We start from the raw sequence: 23,662 nt of genomic DNA, 5'->3' as shown, positions 1-23,662 counted from the left end.
ATTCTGGTTCATTTTTTTTCTTTTTTTATATAGATAATTTTTTAACCTATCTACCATCACAGTGAGATGTCCAGTACATCAAATTCCATGATAAACTTCTAACCTGAATTTTTTGATACATACACATGTGTTTTTCTTTTGCTTTTCTATTTTCTTAATTTTTAAAAAAATTTTTAATTTAGTTTAGTCCAGTTTATTCCTTTTTTATTTTTATTTTCTAATATTCATATAGAGTTAAACTTCAAGGTAACCCCCTTTCTCCAAGCAATGCTACCCCTATAGGTGAACCAATTTTTAATCCCCCTTTTTCTTAGGAAAGTTGAGTCCTTTAACAAAGATATCAAGATACATCCAGGAAGAATCAAAATAACCTTCCTCGCCCACACCGAGAATCTATAACCATGCTCCCATCTTTTTCTTCTGCCAGTGTCTCTGTGTATTTATGTTTGTCCGGATAGTATATAAATCTTATACTTGTGGTTCTTCTTGACGAGGCTCCTCCTTTTTTTTTTGCTTATATATATATATATATATTTTCTCTCGTCATATACTTTTATCAGTCTTTTTGTTTGTCTGTTTTTGTTTGTATACGTCATAAACCTTACCCTGGGGCCCATTTGGGGCCCATTTTATCTTCCCTTTTTTTCCTGTCTCTCTCTCTCCCTCTTTTTTCTTTTTCTTTTCTTTTTTCTCTCATTTGGGTGGGGAATCCTGAGTGCTCAGAAGCGTTCCAGGGTGCACCTTGACTGCACCATGGTCAATACATCCAGCTACATCTGTCCAGTCATCTCTCACCAAAATGACTAGGAGGAGGAATCCCCAACAGAAGAAAAATACAGAGGATGGGCCTTCTGCAACAGAGCTAACGGCTATCAACATAGACAATATGTCAGAAAGAGAATTCAGGCTAACAATTATCCAGGCAATAGCTAGGTTGGAGAAAGCCATGGATGACCAAACAGAATTGATTAGGGCAGAATTGAAAGCGACCAGAGAGGAGGTTCATAATGTTAGGGCAGAGCTGAAGGCCACCAGGGATGAGGTTCACAACGCTCTCAATGAGTTCCAATCTAATCTAAATTCTCTAAAAGCTAGGGTAACTGAGACAGAAGATAGAATTAGTGATCTGGAGGACAAACAAATAGAGAGAAAGGATCAGGAGGAAGCCTGGAACAAACAGCTTAGAAGCCACGAAAACAGAATCAGGGAAATAAATGATGCCATGAAACGTTCCAACGTCAGAATTATTGGAATCCCTGAAGGGGAGGAGAAAGAAAGAAGTCTAGAAGATATAGTGGAACAAGTTTTTCATGAAAATTTTCCCAATCTTGCGAATGGAACAAGTGTCCATGTACTAGAAGTAGAAAGGTCCCCCCCCAAGATTATAAATTCAAAAAAAACATCCAGGCACCTCATAGTAAAATTGAGGAATCATAATTGTAGATACAATCTCTTGAAAGCCGCTAGGACAAAGAAGCTCCTTACATACAGAGGAAAGCCCATCAGAATAACGTCAGACCTGTCCACAGAGACCTGGCAAGCCAGAAAGGGCTGGCAAGATATATTCAGGGCACTAAATGAGAAGAACATGCAGCCAAGAATACTTTATCCAGCAAGACTGACATTCAAAATGGATGGAGAGATAAAGAGTTTCCAAGACCGGCAAGGCTTGAAAGACTATGCAACCACCAAGCCGACACTGCAGGAAATATTAAGGGGGGTTCTATAAAAGAGGAAAAATCCTAAGAATAGCATTGAACAGAAATATAGAGACAATCGACAGAAAGAAAGACTTCAAAGATAACACAATGTCAATAAAAACATATCTCTCAATAATCACTCTCAATGTGAATGGCCTAAATGCACCCATAAAACGACACAGGGTTGCAGATTGGATAAAACGACAGGACCCATCCATATGCTGTCTACAAGAGACCCATTTTGAACCTAAAGATACACCCAGACTGAAAGTGAAGGGATGGAGAAGCATCTTTCACGCCAATGGGCCTCAAAAGAAGGCCGGGGTAGCGATTCTCATATCAGATAAATTAGATTTTAAACTAAAGACGGTAGTCAGGGATATAGAAGGACACTACATCATTCTTAAAGGGACTATCCACCAAGATGATCTAACAATTGTAAATATCTATGCCCCCAATATGGGAGCAGCCAATTACATCAAAAAACTATTAATCAAGATAAAGAGTCATATTGATATGAATACATTAATAGTAGGAGATCTTAACACGCCTCTCTCAGAAATAGACAGATCATCAAAGCAGAAAATCAATAAAGAAATAAGAGCATTGAATGATACATTGGACCAGATGGACCTCATAGATATATACAGAACATTCCACCCTAAAACAACAGAATACTCATTCTTCTCAAGTGCACATGGAACCTTCTCCAGAATAGACCACATACTGGGTCACAAATCAGGGCTCAACCGATACCAAAAGACTGAGATTATTCCCTGCATATTCTCAGATCACAATGCTTTGAAACTGGAGCTCAATCACAAGGAAAAGTTCAGAAGGAACTCAAATACCTGGAAACTAAAGACCACCTTGCTTAAGAATGCTTGGATCAACCAGGAGATCAAAGAAGAACTTAAACAATTTATGGAAACCAATGAGAACGAAGACACTTCACTCCAAAACCTATGGGATACAGCAAAGGCGGTCCTAAGGGGGAAATTCATAGCCATCCAAGCCTCCCTCAAAAAAATTGAAAAATCCAGAATACACCAGCTGTCTCTACACCTTAAAGAACTGGAGAATCAACAACAAATCAAACCAACTCCACACGTAAGAAGGGAAATAATCAAGATTAGAGCAGAGATCAACGAGGTAGAAACCAGAGATACAGTAGAACGTATCAACGAAACTAGAAGCTGGTTTTTTGAAAGAATCAATAAGATCGATAAACCATTGGCCACACTAATCCAAAAGAAAAGAGAGAAAGCCCAAATTAATAAAATTATGAATGAAAAGGGAGAGATCACAACTAACACCAAGGAAGTAGAAACAATCATCAGAAGCTATTATCAACAGTTATATGCCAATAAGCTAAGCAACCTAGATGAAATGGATGCATTCCTGGAAAACTATAAACTCCCAAAATTGAACCAGGAAGAAATTGACAACCTGAATAGACCGATATCTAGTAACGAGATTGAAGCAGTGATCAAAAACCTCCCAAAAAACAAGAGCCCAGGACCTGACGGATTCCCTGGGGAATTCTATCAAACTTTCAAAGAAGAAATAATACCTATTCTCCTGAAGCTGTTTCAAAAAATTGAAGCAGAAGGAAAACTTCCAGACTCTTTTTATGAAGCCAACATTACCCTGATCCCCAAACCAGGCAAAGACCCTACCAAAAAGGAGAATTTCAGACCGATATCACTGATGAATATGGATGCTAAGATTCTCAACAAGATCCTAGCAAACAGGATCCAACAGCACATTAAAAAGATTATCCACCATGACCAGGTAGGATTCATCCCTGGGTTACAAGGATGGTTCAACATTCGCAAATCAATCAATGTGATAGAACAAATCAATAAGAGAAGAGAGAAGAACCACATGATCCTCTCCATTGATGCAGAAAAAGCTTTTGACAAAATCCAGCATCCGTTCCTGATTAAAACGCTTCAAAGTATAGGGATAGAGGGAACATTCCTGAACTTCATCAAATCTATCTATGAAAAACCCACAGCAAATATCATCCTCAATGGGAAAAAGCTTGCAGCCTTCCCATTGAGATCAGGAACACGACAAGGATGCCCACTCTCACCACTCTTGTTCAACATAGTATTAGAAGTCCTAGCAACAGCAATCAGACAACAAAGAGAAATAAAAGGTATCCAGATTGGCAAGGAAGAAGTCAAACTCTCTCTCTTCGCAGATGACATGATTCTTTATATGGAAAACCCGAAAGACTCCACCTCCAAACTACTAGAACTCATACAGCAATTCAGTAATGTGGCAGGATACAAAGTCAATGTCCAGAAATCAGTGGCTTTCTTATACACTAACAATGAAAATACAGAAAGACAAATTAGAGAATCGATTCCATTTACTATAGCACCAAAAACCATAAGATACCTCGGAATAAACCTAACCAAAGAGGTTAAAGATCTGTACTCGAGGAACTACAGAACACTCCTAAAAGAAATTGAAGAAGACACAAAAAGATGGAAGACCATTCCATGCTCTTGGATGGGAAGAATAAACATCGTTAAAATGTCTATACTGCCCAGAGCAATCTATACTTTTAATGCCATTCCAATCAAAATTCCACCAGTATTTTTCAAAGAGCTGGAGCAAATAATCCTAAAATTTGTATGGAATCAGAAGAGACCCCGAATTGCTAAGGAAATGTTGAAAAACAAAAATAAAACTGGTGGCATCACGTTACCTGATTTCAAGCTTTACTACAAAGCTGTGATCACCAAGACAGCATGGTACTGGCATAAAAACAGACACATGGACCAGTGGAACAGAGTAGAGAGCCCAGATATGGACCCTCAACTCTATGGTCAAATAATCTTTGACAAAACAGGAAAAAATATCCAGTGGAAAAAAGACAGTCTCTTCAATAAATGGTGCTGGGAAAACTGGACAGCTATATGTAGAAGAATGAAACTTGACCATTCTCTTACACCGTACACAAAGATAAACTCGAAATGGATAAAAGACCTCAACGTGAGACAGGAATCCATCAGAATCCTCGAGGAGAACATAGGGAGTAACCTCTTTGATATCAGCCACAGCAACTTCTTTCAAGATATGTCTCCAAAGGCGAAGGAAACAAAGGCAAAGATGAACTTCTGGGACTTCATCAAGATAAAAAGCTTCTGCACAGCAAAAGAAACAGTCATCAAAACAAAGAGGCAACCCACAGAATGGGAGAAGATATTTGCAAATGACAGTACAGATAAAAGGTTGATATCCAGGATCTATAAAGAACTCCTCAAACTCAACACACACAAAACAGATAATCATATTAAAAAATGGGCAGAAGTTATGAACAGACACTTCTCCAATGAAGACATACAAATGGCTACCAGACACATGAAAAAATGTTCATCATCACTAGCCATCAGGGAGATTCAAATCAAAACCACATTGAGATACCACCTTACACCAGTTAGAATGGCCAAAATTAGCAAGACAGGAAACAACGTGTGTTGGAGAGGATGTGGAGAAAGGGGAACCCTCTTACACTGTTGGTGGGAATGCAAACTGGTGCAGCCACTTTGGAGAACAGTGTGGAGATTCCTCAGGAAATTAAAAATAAATCTTCCCTATGACCCTGCAATTGCACTGCTGGGTATTTACCCCAAAGATACAGATGTAGTGAAAAGAAGGGCCATCTGTACCCCAATGTTTATAGCAGCAATGGCCACGGTCGCCAAACTGTGGAAAGAACCAAGATGCCCTTCAACGGATGAATGGATAAGGAAGATGTGGTCCATATACACTATGGAGTATTATGCCTCCATCAGAAAGGACGAATACCCAACTTTTGTAGCAACATGGACAGGACTGGAAGAGATTATGTTGAGTGAAATAAGTCAAGCAGAGAAAGTCAAGTATCATATGGTTTCACTTATTGGTGGAGCATGACAAATAATATAGAGGACAAGGGTAGATGGAGAGGAGAAGAGAGTTGAGGGAAATTGGAAGGGGAGGTGAACCATGAGAGACTATGGACTCTGAAAAACAACCTGAGGGTTTTGAAGGGGCGGGGTGGGAGGGTGGGGGAACCAGGTGGTGGGTATTAGGGAGGGCACAGATTGCATGGAGCACTGGGTGTGGTGAAAAAACAATGAATACTGTTACGCTGAAAATAAATAAAAAATTGGAAAAAAAAAAAACTAAAAAAAAAAAAAAAAAAAACGAAAGCATCTCTGGAGGTCACCTTTGGAGGATGCTAGGGTACCAACTCATTATTCTCAAAACTAGTAAACAAAGGGAAAAAAATCAAGTATTTATTCTCCTTTTCTTTTAGGTCTGTTTTTTTTTTTTTTTTAATTTTATTTATTTGACAGAGAGAAATCAGAGCTAGGCAGAGAGGCAGACAGAGAGAGGGGGAAGCAGGCTCCTGCTGAGCAGAGAGCCCGATGCGGGGCTCGATCCCAGGACCCTGAGATCATGACCTGAGCCGAAGGCAGAGGCTTAAACCACTGAGCCACCCAGGGGCCTCATATTCTCCTTTTCTTTTATCTTAGTGTACCAAAATAGCTGATGTGGAATTCAGGAGGAATGACAATCAAATATCATCATTTTGCAAGCCCTAATAAAATAATGGATCTAGGTGATAAATATTAATGGCTGCTGAAATCATTAGGTGAAAGGCCGATAGGAAACCTTACAAATGGAGGGGATTGGGCTGACCGTTTCAACACCCAATAATCGATCTTAACACCATAAAAACAGAGATGACAAATTATGGGCCATTACAGACTGAGTGTTTATGTACCTCCCAAATTCATATGCTGACGTCCTGCCCCACAACGTGATTGTATGTGAAGACAGGGCCTCTGGGAAAAATTAGAGTTAGATGAAGTGATGATGGTGGGGCCCTTTGATGGGATCAGTGGTGTCATGAAAAGAGGAAGGGAGAGCGATCTCCTGGAAAGGCCACATGTGGACATAGCAAGAAGGTGGCCATTTACAAGCCTCGAAGAGAGCTCTCAACAGGAACCAAATTGGCTGACCCCTTGATCTTAGCCTTCTCATCCTCTAGAACTGTGAGAAATAAATTTCTGTTTTTTAAGTCACCTAGTCTGTGGTGTTTTGTTACGGCAGTCTGAGCTGATTAGGATATGAGCCTCGTACATAGAATTTAAGAAACAACAGAGGATCATAGGGGAAGGGAGGGAAAAATAAAACAAGATGAAATCAAGAGAGGGAGACAAACCATACGAGACCCTCAGTCACAGGAAACGGTCAGGTTGCTGCAGGACAGAGGGGTGGAGGATGGGGTACTGGGTGATGGACATTAAGGAGGGCATGTGATGTAATGAGCTTTGGGTATTATATAAGACTGATGAATCACTGAACTCTATCTCCGAAACTAATAATACACTATATGTTGATTAACTGAATTTAAATTAAAAAAAAAATCTAAAAAGATCCAAATTAGACACAAAACCAAATCCTAACAAGGAAAAAAAAAGATATGAGCCTACTGATATGATGAAATAGGAAGTACATGGCACCATTTATGAAGCCATTTTCTTAAAAATATCAAATCTATGTCTGATCAAGTATCTAGATTTAATTACCAGTTAGTGGGAAACACAGGCGATAGGGAAATTTGCATTCTAACTAAATGTTCAGTAATATCAAGGAATGACTGGTAGAGAAACTGCAGTGCAATGTTGGGAATGTAAAATGGTTTAGCTGCTTTGGGAAACAGTTGGGCAGTTCCTCAAAATGTTAAACATAGAGCTAACATATGGCCTAGCAATTCCTAGGTATATCCCCAAGAGAAATGAAAACACAAGTCCACACAAAAACTCGTACACAAATGCTAACAGCAGCATTATTCATAAAAGCTCAGAAGTAGAAACAACCCAAATGTTATCAAACACGATGTGGTAGAGTCCTACAACAGAATGTTATTCAGTCATAAAAATGAATGAAGTATTAGTACATGCTACAACACAGTTGAACCCTGAAAACGGCTCAGGGTCCTGGGATCCCAGGGTCCTGGGATAGAGCCCTGCACTGGGCTCCCTGCTCAGCAGGGAGCCTGCTTCCCACCCCCCCCCCCCCCGCCTGCCTCTCTGCCTACTTGTAATCTCTCTCTCTGTCAAATAAATAAATAAAATCTAAAAAAAAAAAAAAAAAAGATGCCAGACACAAAGGTCACATATATGGTTCCCTTTATATTAATGTCTAGAGTAGGCAAATTCAAAGAGGTAGAAAGTAGATTATAATAAAGAATACATACAACACAATAATTTAGACAGTGTGGTAGTGGTATAGGGGAGACAAATCAATGGAAAAGAATATAGAATCCAACACCAGGTTCACACAAAAATGGTCATTTCATCTATGACAAATGCTCTATGTAATTCAGTGTGGAAAAAATAGTCTTTTGATAAATGGTGCTGGATCAACCAGATATCCATATGGGAAAAAAAGATTCCTGATTCCTACCTCACACCATACACAAAAGTTAATTCAGGATAGGCATAGGCCCAAATAAGAAAGCTAAAACTATCAAATCTCTAGAAGAAAACAAAAAAAGAAAAAAAAGAAAAAAAGGATGGGCAATGATTTCTTAAATAGGACTAAAAACCACTAACCATTAGAGAAAAGATTTGTAAGTTGATTTATTTCCATCCAGACACCACTGAAGAATAAAAAGGCAAGCCACAGCTTGAGAAATTTTCACAATACATATATTTGATGAAAAGACTTGTATCTAGAAATTATAAAATAGTCCTACAATCAGTAAGAATAAGATGAGATGATACAATGAAAAATTAGAAAAAAAGATTTAAAAAGCACTCGAGAAAAGAGGATATCCAAATGGCCAATATACATATTGCTCAGTATCATCAGTTTTTAGAAAAAGGGATTAAAACCATGAGATACCACTATACATCTATCAGAACAGTTACAATGAAACAGATTGGTAAGTGTCAGTAAAGAGAGCAACTAAATTCTTTCACACTGCTGATAGAGGGTAAATTGGTATAACTACTTTGAAAAAAATGTTTGGCAGTACCTACTGTTGCTAAAATACATGTAGCTAATGACCTAGTAATTCTACTCCTGGATATATACCCAATAAGGCAGAGTGTTATGTCCATCAAAGGACATGAATCAATTTATGGCAACTTTGTTCACAATATGCCCAAATTGGAGACAACCCAAATGTCCATTAACAGAATAATGGATAAATAAATTGTGGTATAGTCGTACAGTAGACTATTACACAGCCAACAATAAGAATGAACTATTGCTGGGCGTGTGGGGGGCTCAGTCCGTTAAGAGTCTGCCTTTGGCTCAGGTCATGACTTCAGGGTCCTGGGATCGAATCTTACATCAGGCTCCTTGCTCAGCAGGGAGCCTGCTTCTCCCCCTGTCCCTCCGCCTCTCATGCTTCTGTGCTCTCTATCACAAAAATAAATAAATAAAAATCTTTTTTAAAAAAATGAACCATTGCTGCATGCAGTAACACAATGCATTAGCAGACTTAATGGTTGATTGGAAGAAACTGGACACAAAATAGTACAAAATATGTATGACGCCATTTATATGAAATACCTAGACAGATACGACCGGTCTATAAGGACAGAGGTCAGAATTGTGGTTCCCCCTGGCTGGGGGCACTGATTGGGAGGCAACATAAGAGAGCATTCTGGAAACTGGAAATGTTCTATATCTTGATCTCAATAGGGGATACACCAGTGTACACATATGAAAAAATGAGCTCTACATTTAGGATCTGTGCACTTTACTGCATGCAAGTTACACCTACAAGAAAATCCAAAGGTTCTTATCTTTTATAGACAGATTTTGTGCCCATAAATAAATGACTTGGTTTAAAATAATACAGCAAAAGAGGTGGGGGGTATGAATAACATAAGAATGGTCACATGTTGATCGCTGCCGAAGTCAGATGATGGGTACCTAGGGACTGGTTACACTCTTTGGTCTACTTCCGCCTGTCTAATTTTGCACATTGGCATTCTCAAAGGTTCACATTACAGAGTTTACTTACAGTTTCAATTGCCATTTCTATGGCCGCATTATCTTCTGAGCTCGGACATTTCAGAAAATGTTTAAGTGCCTGAAATGAGAATTGCAGAGCAATTGAAAATGTGCAGCCCGCTTTCACCCTGGGGAAAAACAAAGCTTTCACACACTCAAAGTAATGACAGTTCCTGAAAGTACCCTCCTCTCAGCCAGGAGCGTGTGTTGTCTGGGTCTTAAAATACACACTTGAAAGGCTGAGTGCAGTCTGAGCAATGGAAGGATCCAGTGAACCTTCTACAGAATTTAGTTCAGACTTCTGGTGAGAGGAGAATGAAAAATAAGCCCTTTTTCATTGTGAAGAAATAATTATTTTCATTCATTTGTTCGTCTGACAGGTATCTACTGCCCATGTGCTACTACGTACATGAGACTGTGCTGGCTGCTGGGGAGAATCCCAAGAAGGGCAGATCTGTGTGATGTCATGATACAAGGAACCAATTATTTTAAGTCGTAATGGGCTAATTCCACAACACTACACCACCACATCTATGAAGAAAATTAAGGTTATAAAAGTTTAAATGACAAAGGGGCAGTATGACTGGTTGTTTTCATAGGTGCTCCGAGGAAGAAAAGTTGATCAACATGGTGATGGTCTCAGAGGTGCCACCCAGGAAAAAGGACTTGAAGAGGAACAGGTCCGTGGTAGGTGGGGAAGAGGAGAATCTAGATGAGAAAAGGACTGGGAAAAGGCTAGCAGGAATATAGGTTTTTTTCAATGGAAACAGCTGGAGGCCAACAGCTGGTTGGGAAGTTCGGGCTCATTGGTCAATTTGTGGGAATTCTCTTGAGTGTCAGTTAAGGAGTCTGGATTTTATCTAAGTGGCCAGAAACTGTAAGTTGGTTACAGTGAACTGTAAGCAGAAGGCTAAGTTCACACACAGTGTTTCTTTGGTGAGTGAGGTATTATACAAATATCTGGGTCCCCTATTTTAAAATTGGGAGCCTGAGACTTCAGTTTTCATGAAAAACCCTCTGATCGGGCACTAGTAGGACCACTTCCTGAAAGGCAACAATGTTCTGGAAGCAGAAGCTATTTCTGTCAGACCAAACAGGTGCCACCCAGTAGTCCCCAACCTGTCACACAATGAATGCACAGCATCACTTAGTTCCGTCCTTACTAGAACCCCCGCTGTGGGGATCTTTAGCAATGCAAGTATGTACCATTTGGGGAACAAAATGAAGGGTGAGTTATAGGGACAGAAACTAAAAACAGGGAAAATAGAAATAATATTTTAATAATCAAATAGTAAGTGAGGTGACCCAGGTCTGAATTAAGTCGATGGTAGGTAGAATGAAAAGGGACAGATGTCAGAGATACCACAAAGGAAGAATGCGATTGGCTGTGGGAGAGAGAGAGGATTTAAAGTTAACTCAGACTTCAGATCTAGGTGTCTGGGAGCATAATATATTTTAAAATATTTCTGGGGCACCTGGCTGGCTCAGTTGGTGGAACATGTGACTCTTGATCTTGGGCTCGTGAGTTAGAGCCCCACATTGCGCATAGAGATCACTTAAATAAATTTTTAAAAAAATTCCTCTAAGCACTCCTGTGGAGTTCAATGTGTATGTATTTTCTTGGGACATACTAACTCGTGAATACTGGCCACACAGCAAGAAGAATTTTCCAGCCTGAAAATGTCTTTTTTCTCCTTCAAAATATAAGGCGATGCTTTGATAGTCTTCATTAGAAGTATCTTCAGAACCTACGAAAGAAGTTCATTGAGTAAAACATCTGAGCAACATGTTTACCTTTTGCTGTTAACTTAAAAATAAGATCTAAAATCAGATGATTAAAAAAATATTTACTGTTTTTCTCTTGGTTTGAAGCTTCAGTAGGTTAAGCAAAGAGGGAGAAGGACCTCAAATCATTGCTTACATTTACCCCGAGGAGTTAGAGGCCCATTTACTGTATCAAATATAACGACAGCCCTGGGCCTCCAGCCCAAGGTACAGAGGAAGTTTATGGGAGAAGGTGGTAAAGAAAAGTGGAGAAAAGTAACTGTGTGTGTGTGTGTGTGTGCGCGCGTGCGCGCGCGTGTACACACAAAAAAAATGCTTATGAAATGAGAAAAACCTCAAATGCGTTAGTGCTGTGGTGATCTGCAGTGTTGAGACAGAAATGTCATCTGTCGAGTTAAATATTAATGAGTCTAATGTTGCTTTTGTCTGTATTTCCTTTATTTTCTTTAGCTGTTTATTTTCTCCAATTATCTGAACGGCTTTGTAAGACAGAAGATGCTTTTACCTATTTGTTCCCTTAAAGACTGAAAGATTTTTTCATAAATCCTATCATCAATTCTTATTTTGCAAATTAAAACAAAACAAAACAAAACAAAATAACACAAGGTCGCCTGGGCAGCTCAGTCTGTTGAGTGTTGGGTCTTGATTTCAGCTCAGGTCTTGATCTCAGGGTTATGAGTTCAAGCCTTACATTGCACTCCACACTGTGCATGGAGCCCACTTAAAAAAATAAATAAAAATAAGTAAATAAATTTAAAAACCCAAAATAACACAAAAGGACAAATACTTTGTGACTCCACTTATATGACACACAATGAATCGTTAAATTTATAGACACAGAAAGTACGACAGTGGCTGTCAGGGGCTGGAGGAGAGGGAAACGGGGAGATAGTGTTCACTGAGTACAGAGTTTTAGTTCAGGATGATGGGAAAGTTCTGGAAATGGGTGGTGGTGATGGTTGTACAATGCGAATGTACTTAATATGACTGAACTGTACATGTAAAAATGGTTAAAATGGTAAATTTATGTTATGTGTACTTTTCCACAATAAAAACAAAACAAAATACCACCACAAATAACATTATATATGAATCTCAAAATTATTTCAGTGGTTTCTAAGAATAATTGCATACAAGGGAAGAAAACCTATTAGGCAGGTGTTCTCAGAATAGAAAATTCTCTTTTGGACTTTCTTCTGGAAAACAGTATCTTGCTTATATCACTCTTCATCTGAGTATAATCATATAATCTTAATTTATAAGTCAATTTAAAACATTTATGAAAATATTTCTTAAAAAATTCTTTTGTGTTTTCAGTTACCTTCATTTTGGAACTTTGTTTTAACACTGGTTGACAAAAGGCAGAATTTGGGAAATCGGACCTCTTTTAAAGGTCCCCCCAAAACCTGAATTTTTGAAAATGGTCTTATAATTCCATCTCACTTTGAGACAGTAGGAATCCTGAAATCCGACAAGTATCATACAGATATGCATGTGTCTATGTGTAAGTGGTGTGTGGGTATGTGCTTGGGGCATGCCGACCTGAAACTTGGATCGTAAGAGTCGAGGATTCCTATGATACAAATCTTTAAGAGAAATGAGGGCAAACAGTGGTATTTACCAATAATGTCTGCATAGATTTCCATTTTGTTGTGCTGCTGAGCCAGTGTGAAAGCTTCATTATTACATTTGGACATAACAAGAAACTGGATGGCAGACCCGTAGTCACCCAACTGTAGGAAAAACCTAAAACAAAGTTACTTTCATCAGCTTGACTCATTTCAAGGAAGTTTGTCATTGACAAAATAAAATTTTTCTGCAACTATGAGAAGCCACTGAAAAAAATTGGGCAAACCGCAGTTCTACACTATAGGCTTGTGTTAGAAAAGCATTACTCTCACGCACTGACCGCAACAGACACACTTTGAACTTAACTACTCAGACCTAACAAAAATTTTTTAAAAGACTAAATATTCCCTTTGAACACTCAAAGGGAATTATTTTAAATAATTTTAATTATTTAAATAAATTTTAATTATTTTAAAAGACTAAATATTCCCTTTGAACACTCAAAGGGAATATTTAGTCTTTTAAAAAATTTTTGTTTTAAAATTTTGCTTTAAAATTTTAAAAATTTTGTACAAAATTTATTTGATGAGGGGAAGTACGGGCTTTCTTCTAAGGTAGTTTTTGGAACTCCAAAGAACATGCATTCTGTTACCTGGCTACCATTTTGGCGCCATCCAGAGATTGGGTCTCTCTGACAATACTGACAGCCTTCTCAGGATTGTTGAGGTGATCCAGATAGATGCGGATGACACTGTTCCACTGTTTCGCACTCTCATAAGCCACAACAGCTTCTTTGTATCTGTAAGATAATACTTTGTATCTGTAAGAAATACTTAGTTCAGAAAAGCTTTCTTAACACTGTTGCATTGGGAAGAAATGTCAATAAATGGGACAATTTTTTAATGATGGTGATTTTTTTTTTATTTTTATTTATTTATTTGAGACAAAGAGATAGAGACAGCAAGAGAGGGAACACAAGCAGGGGGAGTGCGAGAGGAAGAAGCAGGCTCCCTACTGAGTGAGGAGCCCGATGTGGGATTTGATCCCAGGACTCTCAGATCATGACCTGAGCCAAAGGTAGATGCTTAACCACCTGAGCCACCCAGGCACCCATTTGGCAGTGGTTTCTTATTTTTCTAGAACTACTTCTTCATCAGAAAGAATATAAGAACTCGTCTCACTAAAATGTGTTCTTTTTACAGGTTTAATAAACTAACAGTAAAATATTCATATTGAGTTGCGTTTTCCCACCTGAACGATATAATTTTTTACACTTTACTTTTTTTTTGGACTGGGAAGATTAAAATAGTGATATAAGCTTATTTTAGGAAACAGAAAATACAGACTATTTCACATTTGTAGGTACAGCAAAAAGTGATCTGTAAAATCCTTGCATGTCAACCTCTAGATGGAGCTCAAGACTTCTCTTCATTCCCCACTAGCTCTCCAGCTCTTTCCATTCTAGTAAGACATTTAGTAAGGTAGAGCTTTCTCATGTTTATACGAAATACAATTTCATAATTGTGTTTCCTCCTCTGGGAATCCTTGACTTTGAGTTTCTTATAGCACGTTTCTGGGAATCTTTGTATGTTTAGGATATTAACTATCCACTGCTGTATCTTGACGCTGTTTTGCGGCTCTCACTGAGCAATCGTGGGTGTGGAGTTCGTATTCCTTCACTGTTCTTATCCTCTGCGTCCATGTTATCCTTCGTAATAAAATGATGATCACTTTGTTTTCATGCCACATTACATCAAAAATATCAACTTTAATATTTAACTCTCAAATACAAAGAGACAGTAGCCTATATTTAAATATACAAGGGATCAAATTGAGGTATATAAGTTATGGGAGAGAATGAACATTCTGGCATTCAGGCCAGGCGAAGGCAAAAGATGTTTCCTTCCTCCACTCTGCCTTTCGCAGAGGTTGCAAAGGTCGATGGTTAATTTATCAAACTTACACAGTGCTGTAAATCTGTATGAATTTGAGAAACTGTACGAACCTTCCATCGGCTTCTTTTGCTTTGGCATACTGCAAGTGAATCTTTGGGGAAGAGACACGAGGCAGAAGCTCACCAACTTTGGCCCTAGAAGGTAGGTTTTGGAGAATAATGTCAGCACTATGTTCAATCCCGAGGTAGCTTCCTACAATCAAATGTTAGTTTTTAGGATTCAAAATAGTTATCACGATCTTAAAAGATATCTGGTTCCTATAGGTAGAAATGGACGTAACTGCTTTTCCTTCTGACCCCACACCCCTGCCCTCCCTCTCTGTGGGAAACCAAGGCAGTGGTTGAGCTCTTTGGGGACAACAGAGCTTTTCCCCCAGTAACTTGTCTGATCAGAGATCTCCCCACACCAGACTGATAGGACGTACTGTTCTTTGGAAAGTGAACTATGAACATGAGCTCACGGAAGAAGAAGAAGGAGATAAAAAGAAGAGGGAACAGGATGCCCAGGAGGGAGGAACCAAAGGAAACAAGAGGGGAGACGCCCAGGACGCATTCATTTCCACACCTGCTAAGAATAAGTTTTAGCCAATTCTTACCAATTCTTACAGCGGATGTAAACAGAGGCTGCTTTGTCATAATAGAGACCCTTTTCATACAGTTGGGCTGCTTCTGAAAATTGCTAAATTAATAAGAGATTATTAAAACACTGAATTTATTACATGAAAGTGCCCATGAATACTTATGCAGAGACAAGCACACCTTCATATTCTCCAATATGGCACCACAGTCTCTTTTAAGGACCCTGCTGGGATGCTTCAGCGCCTGGTTAACCCCTCGGCGTATGTCTCCCATTCTTATGGACATCTGGGCGACCCCAGCCAGACACACTTCATCGTGTTCCTGAAATCATAAGGCAAATAACTTACAAATCAGACCCTAAGTTAAACTGATTCATTTCAGCCAAACAATTAATTTAAATCTAAAATGAGCCCAAACACTACTTTCATTAACCCTTTCAGGCAAATCTCAAGGTTATGAAATAACACTGAGTCCTTTTTTTTTTTTTTAAATCACCTGTTACAAAGCTATACTTTTTTCTTTAGAAGTCTAGATCTTTACAAATATCTAATAATTTCATTCATATGTGGAAGTTAAGAAAGAAAACCGATGAACATAGAGGAAGGAAAGGAAGAATACGATAAAAGCAGAGAGGGAGGGAAGCCATAAGAGACGCTTAGCTACAAAGAACAATCTGAGGGTTGCAGGGGGGAGGTGGGTGGGAGAACAGGGTAACTGGGTGATGGGCGTGAAGGAGGCACTTAATGGAATGAATACCAGGTGTTAAATGCAACTGATGATTCACTAAATTCTTCCCCTGAAACTAATAATACACTGTATGTTAACTAACTTGAATTTAAATAAAACCTAAAAAAAAAGAAGTCTAGATCGTTTATGCTTAAGAACAAATTTTTACTACCCCATGTCATAATGCCTTGTATATCTTTGTATGTCTTCTTGGTATAAAATTTTATGTAAGAAGTAATATATCTGATACACAGCATAAATGCTATGAGCAAAACTAAGGGAAAAAACCATTTATGGAATTGAAGATTTCTCCATTAGACATGATTAAACATTAAAAACTTTATGTAAAATTGCTTAAGTCATTAAAGATAACTACAGAAATTTTCAAGTAATTAATGTGTACTAGTGAACTATAATGTCAGATTGCATTTTATGCGAAGCACCAGGTCTAGAACACTCTGTGGTGATGGAAATGTTCTATATCTGCCTGGTCCAACATGGTAGCTAACAGTCACGAGTGGCTCTTGAGTAGCTGAAATATGGCCAGTGTGACAGAGGAACTGAATTTTAAATTTTATTTCATTTTCACGAGTTTAAATAGCCATGTGTGGCTAGCAGTTACTGTATTCAATAACATGGATTAAAAAATAAACACCTAAAATATATGTAGCCAAAGAAAATATCAAAAACCCGAGTTACATGGGCAAAGGATATGATCAGGCAATTCATAAAAAAAATGTAATTGACCAAGAAATAAAACGTGCTCAGCTCCATTAATAATCAAATACACATAAAATACCTTTCTTTGGCTTATGAAATTGGTAGAGAAGATAACACGGTAACATTAGATGTTGTTGGAAATGGGGGGGTGGGAGCGACACCTCCATACAGGCCTTTAGCTATATAAGTCGCTATAAATTCTTTTGGAGAGCAACTTGACATTGTAAGAAATTAAAAGCATACATTTTATGACCTAGAAATCCCATCTATAAGAATATATCCTTCAGAAATCTTATCTTAGGTAGTTAGAGATACAAGTATACTAGGTAGAACATCCATTGCAGTATTTTCATAGTAAAAAAAAAAAAGGCAAAAACAATTATAATTCAATAAGGGAATAGATGGAAAAACTGTGCCACATCTAAACAACAGGACATGAGGGGGAGCCTAGGTGGCTCAGTGGGTTAAAGCCTCTGCTTTTGGCTCAGGTCACGATCCCAGGGTCCTGGGATCGAGAATTGGGCTCTCTGCTCACCAGGGAGCCTGCTTCCCCCTCTCTCTGCCTGCCTCTCTGCCTACTTGTGATCTCTGTCTGTCAAACAAATAAATAAAATCTTTTAAAAAATAAAAAAATAAAAAAATAAACAACAGGACATGAGAAACTCTTAAAAGATTAAAATCAATTTGTGTGTATTGACTTGAGAGACCATGAAGGAAGCCGAATGCTGCTTTTCATAGAACGGATTTCAGTTCATCTTTGCTAAATGAATGGAAATGAATGATTTCATATTTAGTAAAAACCCACATTTCATACATATCTGCATGCTTACAAGAGATTCTTGTGTGGAAATACATAAAACTGTGACCAGTGGTTACCACTGAGTCATGTGATAGAGGAGAGAATGAAAAGGTGACTTTTCATGTCACGCTGTCGCAGTTTTTTAAATTGACCGGAATGAAATTGTATGACTTCTGTAATAAAAATTCTAGATAAAAGACAGGAAATGAGATTTTCACTCTTTACAAGACATCATGTAAAAACATCAAATAAGATTTTCACTCTTAACAAGACATCATGTAAAAACATCAAATAAGATTTGCACTCTTAACAAGACATCATGTAAAAACATCAAATAAGATTTTCACTCTTTACAAGACATCATGTAAAAACATCAACTTTTATTGCAAAATTTGGCTTCTTGAGCTAAAATTCTAGGGGGGAATGGGCTGGAATAGTGGCTAAAGTCCATGGTTTCCAGGATCATCATAAAAAATACAGCGTGACAGATGAAGGGGCAGAACGGACTTTGTGGCCTGGGAGTTAACTTCTCAGTGGTTAGTGAAACGTTTTAAGAGAGTGAAAGGAAAAGCTTCGTGAAAATCATAGTCAGCCGATAGGTGGGATGGGATAAAAATTTTACTCCCAGCATTAACAAGAAGCTCACAGTTAGTATACAAAGGAAAATATATCTTTTTCAGACTGATAAGAATATTTTCACCTTTAGGTTTTAAGTGTTTTTAAATGATTTAACTATATCCTTTGCAAGGTTGTTAATAAACTGAAAAAGAGCTCACCTACCAGAAACTGAATAAGATGCAATTCAGACAATGGCTTTTTAAATGAAACTAACAAACCTGAAGATAATTACACATATCTTGATTCAAGGTTACCTTCTGATCACCAGTTATTCCTTTCTCATAATGAGCCAAAGCATTTACATAATCACCCCTGAAAGAAAAATCAGAGTGAATTTCAATACATAAATATGTATCATATTTACATAGACAAGATTTAAAAGATAATCTTTGTCACTGGTTGCTTGAGCTCACAAAAGATGTGATACACAACATACAAGCTTTTTTTTTTCATTATTATTTGCTACTATAAAAATAATTATAGGGGCACCTGGGGTGGCTCAGTCAGTTGAGCATCTGACTCTTGATTTTGGCTCAGGTCATGGTCTCTTGGGTGGTGAGACTGAGCCCCATGTCAGGCTCCGTGCTGACCATGGAGCCTGCTTAAGATTCTCTCTCCTCCTCTCCCTCGGCTCCCCACCCCCACCGACTCACGAGTGTATGCACATGCACTCTCTCTCTCAAAAAATAATAATTATAAAGCTGGATTATGTGAGACTGTAGGGTGCTTACTTTGTAGTATGTCAGGCATTTTTGGGAGCTACATTAAATGTGATGGGCCACTTTGGGGGGTGAAACCTTTGTGTTTAAAAAATCATTTTTTAAATCCAAGTATAATTAACACACAGTGTTGTTAGTTTCAGGCGTACAATGATTCAACGAATGCGCCTCAGTGCTCATCATGGTAAGTGCACTGTTAATCCCCTCCACCTGCTTCACCCCCTGCCCCATCTCCCCTCTGGCAACCACTAGTTTGTTCTCTATTTTTAGGAGTATGGGTTTTTTGTCTTTTTTCTTTATTTTGTTTCTTAAATTCCACATATGAGTAAAATCACAGTATTTGTTTTTCTCTGACTTAATTTCACTTAGCGTTTTACCCTGTATATCCACCGGTGTTATTACAAATGGCAAGACTGCACTCTTTTTCACGGCCAAGCAAACACGGCACTGTGTGTATACACCACACCCTCTTATCTGCTCATCTGTTGGTGGACGCTCGGGTTGCTTCCCCATCTAGGCTCTTATAAATAACATTGCAGTAAATGTAGGATTGCATTCAAAGATACATCTTTTTGAATGAGTATTTTCGGAGTAAATACCCAGTAGTGTGATTACTGGATCATATGATAATTCTGTTTTTAATTTTCTGAGGAACCTCCATGCTGTTTTCCACAGTGGCTGCATCAGCTTACATTCCCAGCAATACAGGAAGGTTCCTTTTTCTCCACATCCTCACCAACACCTGTTTCTTGTGTTTTTGATTTTAGCCGTTCTGACAGGTGTGAGACGGTGTCTGATTGCGGTTTTGATTTGCACTTCCCTGATGCTGAGCGATGCTGAGTGCTTTTCCATGGATCTCTTGGCCATCTGGATGTCTTCCTTGGAGAAATGTTTGTTCACGTCTTCTGAATAGGCCACTTTCTTTGGGGGCACTAAATGACAATCACGTGACCATGAAAATGAATGTATTTTCTGAAGGCCCAATACTTGTAAGAAGAATATGCATTGAAGGGATCAGGGTAGATCTGCAGATCCACCTTTCTCTGAAAATGGCGCTAAGCTCCACGAGATCTCCACGTTTTATCAGCTGAGGCAAGTTATCCAACCTCCGTAAGCCTCACTCCGTTTCCTCACCCGCTAACCTACTTAGTTACTATGATTACAAAGGAAATGCTTGATCACTGGGGACTGGGTGTGTGTCTAGCTCAGAGTCCAAATAGCAGTGAAAGTTTTGGGAATTGGTGGCAAGAAAGTGCTAGAAATTTTAAGAAATATCAACAACAAAGCACTGGCTTTCAACTGGCCTCAGCTCACCTGACTATAATAAGACAAAGTTTGAGAGTTTGCTACAAAAGCTTCGATTTCCCCCCAAAAGGAGAAAATAAATGTCTTCTCCATGGTCCAGGGGTTTACTAGGGTGTCTGTGTTCTGGGAGGATATGGTGGGTCATCTCCCAATGAAATGACCCTTTTCCCTTTAGCACAGAGGTTTTGTGCTCTAAGACCCTGTCACTCTCAGGATGGAGATGGAATGCCGAGGCACTGGGAGGCCGTGACCTTTAGGTTAAGCACTAACATTGCAATTTGTCCTTTTTTTTTTTTTTTTAAAGATTTTTGTTTATTTATTTATTTGAGAGAGAGGGATCACAAGTAGGCAGAGAGGCAGGCAGAGAGAGGCGGGAAACGGGCTCCCTGCTGAGCAGAGAGCTCGCTGCGGGGCTCAATCCCAGGACCCTGAGATCATGACCTGAGCCCTGAAGGCAGAGGCTTAACCCACTGAGCCACCCAGGTGCCCCGCAATTTGTCCTTTTTAATATGTGAAGTTACTTTTTCTTTTTTAAAATAGATTTTATTTTAAAATAATCTCTACACCCAACATGGGACTTGAACTCACAACCCTGAGATCAAGAGCCATAGGTGCTACCAACTGAGCCAGCCAGGGGCCCTTCCGGAGTTACTTTTTAAGGGGCAAATATGTGACAAACTTAAATTGAGGTTGGCTACAAAAGAAATGAAATCTCTAAAAAGTTTTTATTTGCAAGATATAAAATTTCAAATAAGGGAGCATGGTTAGACATGAAAGACCACTTTTTGAAAGCATGATTTCTCCAGCTATAGTTTGGGTGTCACATTCTCAGTGAATCCAAAGTTGGCTGAAAATAAAGCAGAACTATATAAAAATATTTTTAAAAAACTGTTAGAACCATTTTTTCTTTGTTCAAAGACCACTACTTTTCTACATTTCACTATTTTTGAAATGGCAGTGTATAATCAATGTCAAAAGAAACTGTCCGGGGGTGTGATACAGTCGTTACTGTACATACCTGTGTGAACTGAATTTACAAGAAAATTATTCACTTGAATTGTCCTTCCTGGTATTCACCTTTGTAGCACTAAGCATGGCTGCCTGTGAGCTTAACACTGGATTCTGAATGCTTCTAACATACACTTTTAGGCAGCAATGAAATAAAAATCTACATTCTGTAATTAAGACTACCGACAATTAAGGCTGTCGAGCAACGAAGAGCACCAGAAAACTCTAACGCTCTTGGAATTGACTGTTTCCCAAGGTAGGAGAGATCTGTAAAGCCGATTAATGTAGCATGAAGGATTATTACTCAAGTGTTGAATGACCACCTGTGAAAAGCTTCTGGCTTGACTTTCAACCCAATCTTTATCCAGATGCAATTCAACTTAGAGAGAGAAAAACTATAATTTTAAGCAAACAAAAGATATAGACCAAATTCTGTGCTTTTTTCACTATGACTTGAAATTACACTGCAAAGCTGCGAAGTGTTCAAAGAGGTCAAGATCATGAACACAGGCTGTGAAAAGCAGTCCGCGCCCCGATACTATGCATAACTGCTGCTGGCCAAGTGCGATTCCAAACAGTAGCTAGATTCTTGGTGTAGGAAAGGCTTACACCCAGACTTCAATTTTGATGCTGAAAATGACAGTGGATAAAGGCCTGGACAAGCCTTCGCTAGTGAGAAAAGACAATTTTTTTGGAAGTACAGATAATACAGATTTTTACCCATAACAAGCAATTACTCAGTCAATGGAGGGCCTTCTCATTAATGGCAGTTCAGAATTGGGGATATTCAGCAGTTAGCGACTGACCAAAAAACATAAAGAGAAGGACTTACGTGAATTCAAGCTGAATAGCGTATTCTTTTGATATAAACGGTATCTGGTCCGGGGCTAAGCGCTTTGCCAGTTGTAGCGCACTGTCCCAGTGCTGTAAATCCCTTCTCATCTATTGGGAAGACAGAGACCTTAATTTCAAATGAACAAATTACTTTGCATTGTCACCATACAGTGCTAGTTTTACCAGAAGTGATTAGAAGAGATTTTTGTTTAAAAAGTGGAATTTGGGGCGCCTGGGTGGCTCAGTTGGTTAGGCGACTGCCTTCAGCTCAGGTCATGATCCCAGAGTCCCGGGATCGAGTCCTGCATCTGGCTCCCAGCTCCATGGGGAGTCTGCTTCTCCCTCTGACCTTGTCACTCATGCTCTCTCTCACTGTCTCTCTCTCTCAAATAAATAAATAAAATCTCAAAAAAAAAAAAAAAAAGGTGGACCTTGACCCTGGCAAGGATAACATAGTACTCAGACATACATTCTCAGTGGGAGTGACAGAGCTCCCACAGGGGTAAAACTGGTTCTTGGAGAGCAAAACCATCTTACTATTACAACAGTTTGTGGTCCTCCAAAACTCAAACCTCCCTAACAAAATATTATTCTTTTGGATTTAATTTTTACCCATATGAAAAAATTAAATTGAATTAAAATCAATTCCATCAATTAAGGTTAATTTTTCTTATTAGAGGGGAGAGAAGAAAAAAAATGAGAAATACTTAACTATAGGAATTGATGTTATTTCCTGAGAAAATCTGAAACTACATGACTAACAGCAAACATAAAGATAAAATGTGAACATGTCTTTCTTCCAGGCTCCTGTTGTCTTTTATCTGCATCTGGGACACAATTCCAAACATAAACTAATCCTTAAAGAGTCTTTTGGGGCACCTGGGTGGCTCAGTGGGTTAAGCCGCTGCCTTTGGCTCAGGTCATGATCTCAGGGTCCTGGGATCAAGTCCCGCATCGGGCTGTCTGCTCAGCAGGGAGCCTGCTTCCCTCTCTCTCTCTCTGCCTGCCTCTCTGTCTACTTGTGATCTCTCTCTGTCAAATAAATAAATAAAATCTTAAAAAAAAAAAAAGAGTCTTTTGGAGTTCATTCCTCACTTTAGTCACACTTTGTAAAGAATTAATAATAGCTAACATTTTTCCAAGTGCTATTCTTTGCCAGGTACCATTCGAGGGCATTAGCTTGTTCACTTTTCCTAATTGGGCCTTTAGCAAGGAACTTTTCTTGTACCCATTTTAGAGATCCAGAAACGGAGGCAAAGAGAGGCCAGTTTTATATACAAAGTCTGATATACAGAGGTGAGCGGCA

At 38.7% G+C, this 23,662-nt stretch overlaps 1 protein-coding gene across 1 annotated transcript in view; it reads right to left on the bottom strand.

The window, feature by feature from the left end:
• Window positions 1–23,662, bottom strand: part of WDR19 (WD repeat domain 19) — an 86,132-nt gene that overhangs the window by 27,062 nt on the left and 35,408 nt on the right. The window contains exons 15-23 of the mRNA XM_080796746.1: window positions 22,355–22,464; window positions 18,745–18,802; window positions 15,808–15,948; window positions 15,645–15,727; window positions 15,100–15,183; window positions 13,747–13,893; window positions 13,147–13,271; window positions 11,376–11,488; window positions 9,751–9,819 (exon numbers count right to left, since the gene is read on the bottom strand). Coding sequence (XP_080652872.1) covers window positions 9,751–9,819; window positions 11,376–11,488; window positions 13,147–13,271; window positions 13,747–13,893; window positions 15,100–15,183; window positions 15,645–15,727; window positions 15,808–15,948; window positions 18,745–18,802; window positions 22,355–22,464 — 930 coding nt within the window. The remainder of the gene's footprint in view (window positions 1–9,750; window positions 9,820–11,375; window positions 11,489–13,146; window positions 13,272–13,746; window positions 13,894–15,099; window positions 15,184–15,644; window positions 15,728–15,807; window positions 15,949–18,744; window positions 18,803–22,354; window positions 22,465–23,662) is intronic.

The sequence above is a fragment of the Martes martes genome, assembly GCF_963455335.1.
Source record: "Martes martes genome assembly, chromosome: 2".
In the NCBI taxonomy this organism is placed as follows: domain Eukaryota; kingdom Metazoa; phylum Chordata; class Mammalia; order Carnivora; family Mustelidae; genus Martes; species Martes martes.
The sequence above is the reverse complement of the archived record's forward strand: the minus strand, read 5'-3'. Positions and strand labels throughout refer to the sequence as shown.